Source organism: Tenrec ecaudatus, chromosome 1 (genome assembly GCF_050624435.1).
Source record: "Tenrec ecaudatus isolate mTenEca1 chromosome 1, mTenEca1.hap1, whole genome shotgun sequence".
Taxonomy (NCBI): Eukaryota; Metazoa; Chordata; class Mammalia; order Afrosoricida; family Tenrecidae; genus Tenrec; species Tenrec ecaudatus.
This window is the reverse complement of record NC_134530.1, coordinates 33,278,657-33,293,893: the sequence shown is the minus strand read 5'-3', so window position 1 is coordinate 33,293,893 and position 15,237 is coordinate 33,278,657. Positions and strand designations below refer to the sequence as shown.

Sequence of the window (15,237 nt, the reverse complement as noted above, 5' to 3'; positions counted from 1 at the left end):
ATGTCTGCACAGAAACATGTTCATGAATACTCATGACACCATCATTCACAGCAGCTAACAGGCAGAAACGACACAAATGTTCACCGGTGGATGAAGGGATGGCAGCACAATCCTGCCAGGAAATGCTAGAGAGCCAGAAGACAAGAATGAAGGATGGAGGCACTTAACATACGCGAATCTCAGAAACAACAGTCCACGTGAGGCAAGGCAGACTCAAAAGGCCAAGTTAGCGTATGATTCTGTGTGAGCTATCCAGACACCGGAAGTCCATTGGTGGCTGCCAAAAAGCTGGGTTATATGAAGAAGGACGCAGCATCAGGATTAGAGGAAAGCTTGTGACATATGACACAACCTGTGACGTGCAGGTGACACAGCCTTGCCTGCTGAAAGGGAGAACCTGAAGTCCTTGCTGACACAGATCATGGATGGCAGCCTTCAGGACGGATTACAAGTCAATGTAAAGAAAGGCCCAAATCCTCACAACCAAACCACTAGGTCCATCCTGATCAACAGAGAAAAGACTGAAGTTGTCGTTTGATTTTGTCTTGCTTGGATCCACAATCAATGCTTATGGAAACAGCAGTCCAGAGCTCAAAGGATGTATTGCAATGTGCCGCACAAGACCTTTTTTCCAAAAGAGTATTTCATTGGAGGCTGCATAACAGCTCTTATTACAATACATACATGCATCCATCGTGTCAAGCACATTTGTTGCCATCATCATCTTCAAAACCTTTCCTTTAAAGTGCTGAAAAGCAAGGAGGTTACTTGGAAGATTAAGGTGCACCTGACCCCCGCCATGGTATTTTCAATGACCCCGTATGCATGTGAAAGTTGGACATGGAATAAGGAAGACCAAAGAATCGATGCCTTTGAACTGGGGTGCTGGCGAAGGGTATCGAAACCAGGGACTGCTATACGGACACAGATCTGTCTTGGAAGAAGTACGGCCAGAGAGCTTCTTAGAGGCAAGGATGGCAAGACTTTGCCTTACATACTTTGGACATGTCATCAAGAGAGACCAGTCCCTGGAGAAGGACATCGTGCTTGACAAAGCAGAGGGGCAGCAAAAATGAGCAAGATCCTTGGCAGCACGATTGACACGGTGGCTGCCTGCCACAGTGGGCTCCGACTTCTGAGCAATTGTGAGAAGGGCGGGACCGTTTACTTCGGCTGTCCATCAGGTTGCTATGGGTCAGCCCCTAACAACAACAACAGGGGCTGCTCAGGGGTGGGGGTGGGGCCAGAGGGAGCGAATCCTTCCCGGGTCTGGGGTTTTATTTTGGAGTGACGGAAGTGTCCTGGAGCCGGAAGTGGTGGTTGCCCAATGCTAGGACTGTATTCGACGTCACTGGTTTGTTTTGAAATGGTCCCTGTGGCGCGACCTCCATCCCAGTTCTTCTGCACAGCACATGCGCAGAGCGCTAAGGGCTTTACTGCTGGGCCGGGCATCTGCTGTGCCCTCTTTGTGTGCGTCTGTGTTTTGCTGATGCTCCCCTTACTTTGCTTTGTTTTCCGTGGAAAATAAAGGTTTGGGGAGCAGAAGGGACGGCCTATTAGCAGGCGCTGAGTTTTAGGATGCTTCCCCTCACCGTTGGCCAACTGGAAGCTCTCTTAGATCTCATTCTTACCCTGGTTCTTCTGGCAGCCATTAGCATTTTGAAGATGGCCTAATAAAATGAGGAGCCCTGGGAGTATCACTATTACGATAGTCTTGTAAAGTACAGGTGGAGGGGGGGGAAATCCTCTCCCCAAGGCATCAGGGAAGATGACCCTTGCCCCACTACCAACACAATCTTTCCTGATAAGTATTTTTTTAAATCATCTTATTAGTGGCTCATATGAGTCTTATCACAATCCATACATTCATCACTTGTGTAAAGCACATTTGTACATTCACTGCCCTCATCATTCTCAAAGCATTTGCTCTCCGCTTAAGCCTCTGGCATCAGCTCCTCATTTCCCCCTCCCTCTTCTCCTGATAAGTATTTTATCATTGACTTTATTCCTAGTACTTCATCCGTCTGTTTTCCAGTATACCCTTTCCGGTATTGTGTGCCTGCCCACCTGACATATACCTGTAAGTATCACACCCACCAGCCTGTGTATATTCACATTAAATCGATTCCCCTACACGAATACACCAGTGTCATTTAATTCAGGTTTTAAAGCATACATTCACACCTGTCATAAAGTCTACACTAAGCTTACCTTGTCCAACTTTTAAACGACAAGGACATAGACATTCAAAGCTTCATTAGACAAAACACATCTCGAAGTTTGTCCTGTTCACCATCCAGATTGCTTCCCATATCTTTCCTGAGTCAGCAAACTTCCAAGAACCAGCAACTCTCCGGGTTTCACCTCTCTTCCTGCTCCGGGCCCCACCACGTCAGGGTTTCTTACCAGACGTCTGGTGCTTTCATGAGCCCCCCTCACCTAAAGCACCCACTCCTTCCCTTTAAATAAGGCAGCCTGCTGGGCTAACGGCTGACCACCCCATGCTCCCCTGGACCTGTGATGTCATGCACTTGGTATTTTATATTTGGGGGATGCTGTGACCCAACGAGGGGCCCTCTGAGGCCTTAGTCAAATAATGTGTAACTTAGCTTAAGCTGAATGCCCATTTATTATTAATACATTATTAATGATTAAAATTGGAATGGAAGGAGTGCTTATTTCTAAAGAATGATGACCAGTACCTCGTGGCATTATGCTGAGTGAAAGAGTCCTGGTGGCATTGTGGGTAACACGTGGAGTGGCCAAGCACAGAGTCAGCGGTTCAAACCCACGAGCCCCTCGGCAGGAGAAAGATGAGGCTTTCTACTTCTGCAGAGTGACAGTCGCTGAAACCCGGTGGGCCGCTCTCCCTGTCCTGTAGGGCCTCTCTGAGTCAGAATGGACGCAGTGGCAGGGAGGGGGATGCTGAGTGACGTTTGTCAGTCACGAAAGGACAGGCACTTAGTGTAGACTTTGTGACAGGTGTGAATGTATGCTTTAAAATCTGAATTACACGACACTGGCGTATTCGTGTAGGGAGGTCGATTTAATGTGGATATATCCAGGCTGGTGGGTGTGATATTTTCAGGTATAGGTAAGGTGGGCAGGCACACAATATTGTGTGGGGTCACTGACAGGTATTTTTAAAAACTGAGATTTTCATTCCATAAGAAACTGACTTTGATGCTTACCTGCGGTGGGCGGGGACGAACGGGTGTGAAGGTCACAGGCTAGAAGGTAGATAGGTATAAACTTGGGTGAAGAAGACGAGGGGGAGGGAGAGGGAGCAGGGGCCGGAACAGGGCAAGCTGTGTGTAGGGGTGGAAGAGGTGGGTGTAATAGGCGATTTGTGTTGTTGAATGCCAACATGATGAAACTCACATATGTAAACTCACATCTCATTCACAATAGAAGATTCCCAGGTGATAAACTCAGCCATTCCCCGAGGCTGCCTTCACCGTGGCCTGGAATTCTTGGCCGCAGCCACCAGCTGTTTCCGCCCTCGGCCCAGGGGAACAGGGAACAGACAGTGCTTGCCCCACTAGCATGGGAAGCAAGACCCTGCGACCCTTGGGGGCCGCCTTCCCGCCCTCCCCTTAGGCCCTGGGCATGTCCTGAGTTGCTTTCCTCACCTGTCAGTGGCCCAGTGGCCAGGCTCACTGTTCTCCTGTGGCTGCCCTGTGGTGGCCGCAGACCCACGTGAGCCCAAGGTGGCGATCGGCAGTGATCAGGCAGGCTTGCTCTCTGCCCGCTTTACCTCCACAGCCCTGCAATCGGACCTCCCCTGGGCCCCAGCCCCCAATCCCTATCTTCTAGAAACACGATCCAGGTCAGAGGTAGGGGTGGGGTGGGAGGCTACACTCTCAAGATAGCCTCCCAGTGCCTCCCTCTGCTACCATCGGCACCCCTGGCTGGGGGGACCTGCCCCGTCTGGTGCATGCCAAGGACAGTTCTCAGGCCGAGTGAGACCTGTCACTGGACCCTCGGCAAATGCCCAGATACCCTCTGTAGTTGGCGATGGGTCCGCCCACTGGTGGCAGAAGTCCTCACTCCAGCCCGGATGCACTACTGCCCTTCTCCCGAGGGCTCTTGGTACAGAATCCCGAGGTCTGCGTGCCACCCCAATCCCTCCCTCCAAAGGAGGCTCCAGGACATGGATGTTGGTAAAAGAGTTTTATTGTTTAAAAATAAAATTTCCACAACATACAAAAGGCATTTTACAAACTTTGTTCTGAATGTGTGTCATCACCAGGCATCTTAACGTTTCCAGTGTTGCCATGAGAACCAGTGTGGCGTCTCTGAAATAAAGCACCGTCCATCCCTGCGGCCCTGGAAGTCCCTGCCTGCTCCACCCCCCGCGACTCCCTGAGACAGATGGCTCCCTTCTCCTGCCCTTTCATGAACCCAGGGTGCTGAGCTGCCCAGCAGGGCTACCCTCACCCCCCACCCCTGAGCACAGTCCACCCTGACCTTCTCTGGCTGTCAACACGCCTCTCCACTTAGGCCAGGGCAGGAAAGCTCTGCTCAACCATCTTCCCAAGGGGGGCTCAACTTGGGACAGCATCCCAGAGACCTGGATGGAACCCGGCTCTCGGTGACTAGCTAACCTGGGCTTTCCTTGTCTCTTTCTGAGCCTCGACTCGAGTCCCTGAGGGCACATGGCCTCAGCTTCTGGCTAATCGGCAAGGCGGGTGGTTTGAACCCACCGGCCACCATGAGGGAGAGCGATGAGGCCGGTTGGTTCTGGGACAGCGGATGCTCTGTGCGGCGGTTCTGCCTTGTCTTACAGGGTCACTCGCTCACAGTGGGGAGACTTCTGACGAGGTCCGTGGGTTGTGCGAGCAGCCGATGCACTTGGGTGGCCAACTGAAAGGCTGGAGACTTGGGTCACACAGAGGCGTCTCAGAAGAAAGGCCTGCTGATATAGAAAAACCCACCGTCCGGAACCCCCACGGAGCACGGTTCTCTGATTCACAAAGACAAGCGCTGACACGAGGGCCCTCCTGGTCATCTGCGGGGTACAGCTAAGGCCCCACATAGATAAGCGCCGGCATGCCTGGCTGAGTGTTAGCCACTGAAATATACTCCACACAGCTTCCAGCAAACGGAAGTGCGCCCCACGCCACGGGGGCAGAAAAGATGCACGGATAGTCCTTAACCACTAGGAGCAAGGCCAGAGTTTTCGGCAAAGGCCAGCCTGGGGAGTGGCGGCGGCAGCTGCACCAGATACTCGAAATCCCTTGCCTTTTCTGACAAGTGCACCCTCCGCCCCCACCCTGCCCTGTGACTCCTTCGCAAGCCCATGCCCTCCAGAAGGCTGGCTGGCTGCCCAGCCCCAGGGACGGCCTTCCCCGTCGTCGCTATATTGCAGCTGCGCATCCCCAAAGGCCCCAGCCAGCCCTGTCTTGTGCTGACTGCAGTGCCGTGCTTGGCAGTGAGCGCACCCCGATATGCTGCCTGGGCGGGGGGGGGGCAGCTGTGAGATCCGTGCACCCCGGGGACATCTGCTTTCACAAGGTTTCAGGGCCCAGCAACCGGCCGCTTGGGCTACCAGGACGGGCTGGGAAAGACAGGGACTGCTGTGTGCGCCCAGGCCGGCGTGTCCGCGGGTGTGGGGCCAGGAGGTGGGGCTGCATGGTCACAACACATCCCTTCATCCCAAGGGCAGGAAAGGGGCACATCCGTGTGTCCAGGGGGCAGCACCAGCTGTATGCGGAAGACGGGCTGCAGGCCCGGCTGGGCCTGAGTGGGCCTGTGCCAGCCAGGCGTCCTCTCAGGGACCACCTTCTCCGCCCTTGGAAAGGTCACTTGAACAAACTGACCAGCACCCTGAGTGGCTTACACCCTGTAGGATCACCACTACGGTGGGCAGGCTCACCCTTGCCCCCTCACTGCCCTTCTCCCTCTCCACCAGCAGCCAGGGGTCTGTGTCGGGAAAGATTTCAGCCTTGGGGACCCCGTGGGGTGGCCCCATCTGCAGACAAGCACCCGGCCGCAGACGGCTGCTGGGAGAAGTTGGAGACTCACCGAGAAGCTGAGAAGCTACATTTTCCCGTCCCACTGGGCTTTCATAGGTGCTTCGCAGGGCCTGGCATCCCACCCCTCCCCCCTGCTCCCTGGGTGGCCCTGAAGGGAGGGGAAGTGGGAGGAGAGCTGGGGGAGACTGGCGGAAGTGCTCAGGGAGGGCACAGGCCCCAGCCATGCTGGGTTAGAGACCTCTGATTATGCACTTAGTTGGAGGCCCGAGAATGAGAATGAAGCACTTGTAAGCCAAAGCTGTCGGAACTCCCAGGCGGTGGGTACAACTGCCCCTCCTTTCACAGCAGAACCTAGTATTCAGCAGCCCGGGGAGTCGCTAGATGGCTTCCCAAAGAGCAAGGCCAGTGGCACTGGAGAGGCTCATTAACCGACAAAGTCCCCCCAAGGGTCTCCAGGGCTCACGCAGGCACCTCCTCTGGTCCCCGGGACCTCACTGTCCACAACATACCCTACACCCGGATTTCCGCTTCAAAATCCCACCACCCGCCTCATGGCCCTTACAGGGTGCAAAGAAGGTGGCGTTCCGTGGAGGGGTTGGTGTCGAGCCTGGCCCCTAGAGGCCCCTCTGTACAAAGGACACAGGGCTCTCACTCAGGTGTGCTCCTGACAACGGCTCCCAAGCGGGGATCTGGCGCCACAGTCCTGGGAGCCGGGCCCCACTGGGCAGCCCCACACAGCCTCCCTGGACAGCGACCTAAGAGGCTGGGACAGAGGGTCTGGAGCAGCCCCAGGATGGCAGGAAGTCGACTGGTGGTGCCGGGCGCCGTCATTGTGACCCTGTGCACCAGCAAAGGGCAGCCCCACAGGGCTTTCCAGGCAGAGTGACCTGTATGGGAGGTGCTCTGGTCGGGTGTTCCATGGGAGAATGCTGTGGCAGTCCGTGTCCAGAGAGATGCCAGCCTTGGAGACCGCGTGGGGCAGCTCTGCCCTTAGGGTCATCGTAAGTAGAAATCCAGTCGACTTCGATCAGTTTGGGGGTCTTGACAGAAACATGGGGTCGTACCTTTCTCCCGCAGAGTTGTCAGGGGGTGTTAAAGCCGGCTCAGAACCTTTGAAAGCCGTCACTTCCAAAACCTCAATTTGAGGTTTGTCTAAAAAATTTTTTTTTTTTTTTTGCTAAATGCTTTTTAACGGAATCATTTTTCCAAATGGAAGACAGAGGGCAGCCCAGGGTCAGAGGGGAAGAATCCCTTTAAGAGGCTTCTGCTGGAGCACTGGCTGGGGGTGGAGGGTGAGGCCTGCTTGCTTCCTGCTGTGGGTCACAGGCCAACGTTGGAGTCCAGTGGCCAAGGTGGCCCGGATCTGAGACACCCCCCAATCCTCTAAGTTCAGACTTTTCCCAATGTGATTTTAAGGAAACGCTTGACTCTGGAAAGGAAGCCTTGGCCTCGCTTGCCGCCCCCGCCCCGCGGACCTGTCCTCTCCTGCCCCCAGCCCCCATCGTAGATAATGGGCACATTTTGAAGTCGTCACTCTGGAGCAAGAACAGGACATCCTAGCTCGGGCCTGGCATGACTCAGGCTTGCTCAGAAATACTACTCATCCGAGCCCTGCATGAGGTCTGGCCACAAGCGGCCCCTCCCCCTGGTGTTTCGAACACAGACGAGGAAGTCCCCAAAGAACAGATGGGGGTGTGCTGGGACCAAGGACCTGGGGAGGAAAATACGGAAACACAAACAAATCCCCAGCAGAAGCCAGCCAGCTGGGCAGGGCTGGCGCAGGAATGCCCCCGTGTGGCCAGAGGTGGGATCTGGAGCACCACTGCCGGTGTCCACTCCTGAGTGCCTGCCCACCAGATGTCCAAAACAGGCCACACTGCTGACCCCAATCAACAGGGAGGCGGGTTCTCACAGGAGCAGCTTGGCCCCGACTCCCAAGGTCAACTGCCTTGGGATAAAGAGAGATGCTGTTTGGACTGGGTCGCTGGAGGCCAGAGTAAGCAGAACTTTAATAAGAGTGCCTTGGGTAGAGGAGGCCCTGCCCTGGCTCGGCCCTGTCCCGGGCAACAGGCTCAAATAAAGGAGACTTTTGTCCCTCCTTGTCAGTCTCTGTGGAGAGTGGCAACCATCTGAAGGGGAGAGAAAAGGGGCACCTGCTTGCCAGACACACGGCCTCCCCTCCAGAGTTGTGTGTGACATGACCAGGTGGCACGGACACCCTGTCCTATGCCTGTACCTGGGGGAGGGGCAGCACACCTAAGCTGAAAGTCGACATGAAACATCAGTGTGTCAAGAGTGTGGGGGCTGAAGCCTCCAGAGACCCCCCCACTCCTGGAGGTTTCAGAGAAACAGGTGCTGCTGGCTGCTGGCTCCCGGAGAGCCTGGCTAACAAAAGGCACCGGTGGCGGTGGGTTTTCCCCAGGGCAGGAGCGGGAGAGTGGAGAGGTGAGAGGCGGGAGGGAAGGACCGTGGGCAGGAGATGGGCAGGCTGCGCTGCCCTCCTCGCACAGGGCCACCACCGCTGCCAGTGAGCCGCCTCACTGGCCACGGAGCCTGCCTCCTGCCTGTCCCAATAGGGCTGTCTGCCGGGATGAACGGCTGGTTTCAGTCTCCCCTGAGAACACGCGACCCCTGAGATGTTAATGGCTCTGTTAAGTGGGGGTCCCGGAATAGCCTGGCCACCTGCACCCAGTATATCTCCTGGAGTCTGGAAGAGGGCAGGGTCCCTTCCTGAGGGCGCCAGACCCCCACACTGACAAGGTCGTCAGCCAAGAAAGGGTGCTCCAAACACCAGTCTTATAATTTTCGGGACCCCCCGTAGCTGCCTGGTACCTGCAGCTGTAGAACCGTCCCTGCCACCCACCCACCTGTCTTCCTGCAGAGATGACGGCCACCTTGCCCACCCCCGCCCCGTGCGCTGTTTCTGAAGGATGGCAAAGAGGCAGGGGGGGGGGCGGCTGAATAAAGCTCGGGTCAGGATGGCGAGAGGAGCCCAGAGAGAGGGAGCAGGTAGGCAGCCATCAAGAGGAGCAGGAGGGAGGTGGAGGCAGGGGGGTTTGTGCAGGGGAGCAGGGCCTGGCAGCCCAAGGCCTCCACCATGCCCGGCTCCCCCCACTCCCACCCGCACTCTTCTGGTTCCATGGGAGCTGGTCCCTCCTCCTCCTCCTCCAGAAAGTACTCCCGGTTACCCAGGGTCTCTGAACCTGGGCGTCCTCACAGGCCTGTTTTGTGCTGGTGGGTGTTCAGGTCAGAGCCAGAATCACTTTAGTGGCAGTGAGCTTGGGGGAGCAGTCGTCTTCTGGTTAAGGTGTGGTCGCTCTCCCAACCTGGATTTGAAGCTTCCCGGGAGCAGGGAGGCCACTCGGCGTTTGTTTCTGTCTGTACACCCACAAGGCTGGGGGAGAGGAGCGGGCCTGGTCCTCCCCTCTCCGGAGGTCTGGCCCTGGGCACCGGAATCCAGAGAGCCAGGTGTGTGGGCAGGTGGCTGGTGGGGAGGGAGGACAGAGAGAGCCAGCAGGAAGGCACGGGAGCCCTCATCCCAGAAATGCCTCATAGTCCATGTACCACACCAGCTGGCCCGATGTCGGCAGGACCCCAGAGATGGGCCACTTCTTCGGCTCGTGGCCCACACGGCTCACCAGCATGGTGACCTCGTGCTTCATTCTGCCGATGACCAGCACGGCCACCTTCCTGGCCCGATTGATGAGCGGCAGGCTGAGGCTCATGCGCTGGCGGGGCTCGGTGGGGCTGGTGGTCAGTACAACCATCTGCTCGCCATCCAGGCCGGCGGGCGACTGGGGGAAGAGCGAGGCCGTGTGGCCGTCAGTGCCCATGCCCAGCAGTACCAGGTCGAAGGTGCTGTTGGCAACCTGGGCTGCAATCTCCTGGGCGTAGTGCTGGGCGCCCTGGTCCTCCTCGGCACAGAGTCGCTGGTGCCGGTGCACAGGCATGGGGTGGATGTTGAAGTAGGGGACATGGATATGCTGCAGCAGGTGGGCCTGCAGGCCCTGGAAGTTGGACTCGGGGTCCGTGGGTGGGACGCAGCGCTCGTCCACCAGCCACAGGTGCGTGTGGGCCCAGGGGAAGGTGAAGTGCCGCAGGGACAGCTGCTGGAAGAGGGCCACAGGGCTTGAGCCGCCGGAGAGCGCCAGGTGGAAGCGGCCAAAGCGCTGTACAGCGCGCGTGGCTGCAGCCTCGATGTCGCTGGCCAGTTTTGCGATCAGCTCTGCTGACCAGGACAGGATCAGTGGGCTCTCACGGTACGTGGCATTGAGGACGCGGAACTCACTGGGCATTGGGGCAGCACCGGGCCTGGGCACCAGCTGCTCCAGTTGCTGCTGGGCAAAGGACAGCTGGCTGCCCCTGAGCTCGAAGTCCAACAGGTGGCCGCTCTCAGCTCCTCCAAGGTAGTGGCGTGGGGCCTCCCGGGCCAGGCTGTCCAGCAGGGGCGTCCAGAAGCGCCAAGAGGCCAGCAGGTTCTCGGTGGTGATGAAGGAGTCCTTGCGGCCGTGGAAGATGTGTGAGATGAGGACGGAGTAGGCGTCCCGCTCCATCACGGGGCGGTAGGTGTAGAAATCGGACAGCGGGCGGCCGAAGAGGTGGAGCTCAGGGGGCGCCTTCACCTCCTTCCAGCTGTCCGAGGGCAGCCGGGGCCGAGGCAGGTTCCGGCTGACCAGCACGGCAGGGTGGCCCAGGTCACCGTGCCCGATGTAGAAGATGACCTGCCGAGGCAGGCACTGGCTCTGGCCCGTGGCCCAGCGCTTCTCGCTCTGCGCACAGTACGCCTGGTTCCTGAACAGGACCCGCACGTAGCCCACGCGCTCGTCCAAGGCTTTGCCCGACACGAGGAGGAAAGGGACGCCCTCCCAGCGAAGGTTGTCGATATGAACGAGGACACCTGAGGGGACAGGGGACAGTGGCAGTGATGCTCCGGCAAAGAGAACAAGGTGCTGAGACCCTCCACTTGTTTTCTGAGTCCCAAGCCGTGTGCTCAGGGCCAAAGGAGAGGAACCGGTTTGTTAACAGGCTTGCTTGCTAACTAAAAGCTGGAAGTCCGAGGCTACCCAGAGGCACCTCAGAAGACAGACAGCCATCGACTCCCAAACACAGTGACGAACACCTCATGGAGCACATGTCCTCCGTGTCACATGGAGGAGCATTCACTCGACAGCGACTGGTACTCATAACACATACACACACACACACACACAGCAACTGGTACTCATCTCACACACACACACACACAGTGACTGGTACCCATCTCACACACACAGTGACTGGTACTCATCTCACACACACACAGTGACTGGTACTCATCACACACACACACAGCGACTGGTACTCATCTCACACACACACACACACACAGTGACTAGTACTCATCTCACACACACACACACACAGCGACTAGTACTCATCTCACACACACACAGCGACTGGTACTCATCTCACACACACACACAGTGACTGGTACCCATCTCACACACACACACACACAGCGACTGGTACTCATCTCACACACACAGTGACTGGTACCCATCTCACACACACACAGCGACTGGTACTCATCTCACACACACACACAGTGACTGGTACTCATCACACACACACACAGCGACTAGTACTCATCTCACACACACACACAGTGACTAGTACTCATCTCACACACACACAGTGACTGGTACCCATCTCATACACACACACACACAGCGACTGGTACTCATCTCACACACACTCACACAGCGGCTGGTACTCATCTCACACACACACAGCGGCTGGTACTCATCTCTCACACACACAGTGACTGGTACTCATCACATACACACACAGTGACTGGTACTCATCTCACACACACACACAGCGGCTGGTACTCATCTCTCTCACACACACAGCGACTGGTACTCGTCTCACACACAGCGGCTGGTACTCATCTCTCACACACACACACAGTGACTGGTACTCATCTCACACACACACAGCGACTGGTACTCATCTCACACACACACAGCGGCTGGTACTCATCTCTCACATACACACAGTGACTGGTACTCATCTCACACACACACACAGTGACTGGTACTCATCTCACACACACAGCGGCTGGTACTCATCTCACACACACACAGTGACTGGTACTCATCACACACACACAGTGACTGGTACTCATCTTACATACATGCACACACAATAACTGGTACTCATCTCACACACACAGTGACTGGTACTCATCACACACACACACACACACACACACACAGCGACTGGTACTCATCTCACACACACACAGTGACTGGTACTCATCTCACACACACACAGCGACTGGTACTCATCTCACACACACACAGCGGCTGGTACTCATCTCTCACACACACAGTGACTGGTACTCATCACATACACACACAGTGACTGGTACTCATCTCACACACACACAGCGACTGGTACTCATCTTACATACATGCACACACAGTGACTGGTACTCATCTTGCACGCGCGCACACACAGTGACTGGTACTCATCTTACATACATGCACACACTGTAACTGGTACTCATCTTGCACGCGCGCACACACAGTGACTAGTACTCATCTCACACACACACACACCGCGACTGGTACTCATCTTACATACATGCACACACAATAACTGGTACTCATCTCACACACACACAGCGACTGGTACTCATCTTACATACATGCACACACAATAACTGGTACTCATCTCACACACACACAGCGACTGGTACTCATCTTACATACATGCACACACAATAACTGGTACTCATCTCACACACAGCGACTGGTACTCATCTTGCACGCGCGCGCACACACAGTGACTAGTACTCATCTCACACATACAGTGACTGGTACTAATCTTTCTCTCATACACACACACACGCACGGACGTGTACACACACACATAGATCGAGTCTTTTTCTGCCAGGGCTAGAACGTGGGCCACTGGACCTTCATGTCCCTTGAAGCACCTGCCTCATAAATCTCAGCCCACAGAGCTCGGGGAGCTGAGCCAAGCATCACCAGCCTGGGGGATCCAAGGGAGAAGTCTCATAGAGGAGGGCGGTCTTGACTCTGGGGTCCCATAGAGAAAAGAGCAGCCCTGTTTGGGGAGCACTCGGGACATACTCTCACCCAGGACAGTGGTCAGGGGCACAAGTGAGGGGCCACAGGGCCATGGTTTGCAGGGCGAGGCTGCCTGCAGCGGGAACCTGGTGGGGCCAGTCAGCCTCTGAAGGCCCTCCAGACCCACCCATCTTCCAAGCGCCCTCTGCAAGTTCATGGCAGGTTTTCACAGCTGCACAGAGCCTCACCTCTCCTCCTCTATAATGCAGGCTGACTGCCTACCCAGCCGCGTGGTGTGCGCGGCACTGAAGGAAATGGTGTATTCAGGAGCCTGGCACAAGCAAGTGCCCTGGAGGCTGACGCTGTTCTAGCTGTGGGGTGATCGCCTCCCGGCCATCTCCCCCAGCCCTCTCCTTCGAGCTCAGACCACTGGGGTGCCCCCTGTGGCTGGAAGGTCTGGGGCTCTTTACGTCCAACCGGCCAGCCCCAGTGAGCCTCCGTGACCCTGGGCTAACTAGAGGGGCTGATCTGAAGATGCCACTGGGATACCCTTCACCCAGAGGCCAGGAGGGGACTGCTGCTCTCAGGAGTTAGAGACCAGGGGCATCGGCAGGCATTCCACATAAGCACCCAGTCCAGGGCAAGCCCACCCCCTATAGGTCCCTTCCAGCCCAGAGCAAGGCTGCTGGGCCTGGGAGCCCAGGGCCCACCTGCGAAGGTTGGCGTCAGGCTCTGGAAGTCACCCGGCTTCTGCAGCTCCCGGCGCACCTGCTCGCTGTAGGCCTGGTACTGGCCCACCACGGCACTGCTTCTCCGCAGACCCCGCAGGGCACGGAAGACCTGCAGCTTGTGCCGCAGCTTGGCGCCAGGGTCGCTGGCATTGTGGGGCAGCTCCATGGCCACCAGGGTGAGGATCTCTGTCAGGTGGTTCTGGAGGACATCCCGAATGACGCCGTACTCCTCATAGAAGCTGGTGCGGCCTGGGCAGGGGGAGACAAAGCACAGGTCGTTGTGTAGCCTCCCCACCGGGCTCTCCATCACCACTGACCTGGCCTCCCCAATCCTACCCCCTGGAGCCCCTAAATCCAGCCATGCTAGGGCAGGTAGGAGACCTCTGTGCCACCAGCCTTCCCTGGAAGCCACTCCAAAGGAAGTGTCGCTCCTTGACCTCCAGGGACCTGCCTGGGTGGGTCGGCCAGAGCACACAGAGTGAGCCCTCCTGCCCAGCCCCACCTGGCACTGGGCACTGGCAGAGGCCACAGTGTGATGGTTCAGGCCCGGCACTGGAGGCGGCCTGCACCTCCTCCTGTGTGACCTTGGGTGGCTCACTTGGCTTCTGAGCCGGGTTCCACATCCTGCCATCGAATGGGACCAACAAATACCGGCCCAGGACCCAGCAATGAACAGGGGCTGCTCATGCAGGCTGGGGCCTCTGCCTCAGTGGCACGGGAGGGAGGGGAGAAGCAAGCAGATAAGGAATGGAGATAACAAGAGGAGGGAGTGGGGGCTAATTATCGAGGGCCATCAGGGTGCCCCTCTGAGGCTCGAGGGGAGGAAAGCCAGCCATGCAGTCGGGAATCTCTCAGAGGCCTGCAGCAGGAGAGGACGTGGGGATGGGGGTACGGGGAGCAGGAAGGAAACAATAGGGAAAGGCAGGACAGGGGTGTGGAGGTGGCAGAACAAGGATATGAGGCAGGCTTTGTCCTGACTTCCAGTGGAGCCCCGGAGGGTCTGTAGCAGCAGCAGAACCCCAAACTGCTGGGGGAGAAGAATGTGGAAACCTGAGAGGGGACCCTGCTGCTGCCCAGGAGTGGACGGGCTTTCAGGAGGGGGAGAGGTAAAGGAGAAGGGCAGGGCAGCGCAAAGCGGAACTGGCTGGACTCAATGATCACGTGGGTTAAGTGTGAGCAAAGAGGAGGAGCCCAGGACAGTCCCTCCCTTGGAGCTCAGCAGGGTGCCACTCAGGGAGGGGCAAAGGGGAGCCTCCACTCCAGACACCCAGGCAGAGAGCACCCTGGGGCAGGAGGGAGGGCTCCCAGTGAAGGTGAGAGTGTGAACACGAGCCGAGCCCCAGGGCGGAGGGCCAGCTTGCGGAATGGCACCCACGGCTACGCTGGCTCCGATGTGTCCATGTCCAGCACTGGCAGCTAGTCACCCTCAGTCCCTCCCCAGGGGACATGGCC

The 15,237-nt window shown here is 57.0% G+C and overlaps 1 protein-coding gene across 1 annotated transcript in view; it reads right to left on the bottom strand.

Moving 5' to 3' along the window:
- Window positions 1–7,970: 7,970 nt before the first annotated feature.
- H6PD (hexose-6-phosphate dehydrogenase/glucose 1-dehydrogenase) overlaps window positions 7,971–15,237 on the bottom strand; it is a 33,327-nt gene continuing 26,060 nt past the window's right edge. Inside the window, exons 4-5 of the mRNA XM_075550693.1 lie at window positions 13,765–14,034; window positions 7,971–10,875 (exon numbers count right to left, since the gene is read on the bottom strand). Of these exons, the coding sequence (XP_075406808.1) occupies window positions 9,512–10,875; window positions 13,765–14,034 (1,634 nt within the window). The 3' untranslated portion in view covers window positions 7,971–9,511. The remainder of the gene's footprint in view (window positions 10,876–13,764; window positions 14,035–15,237) is intronic.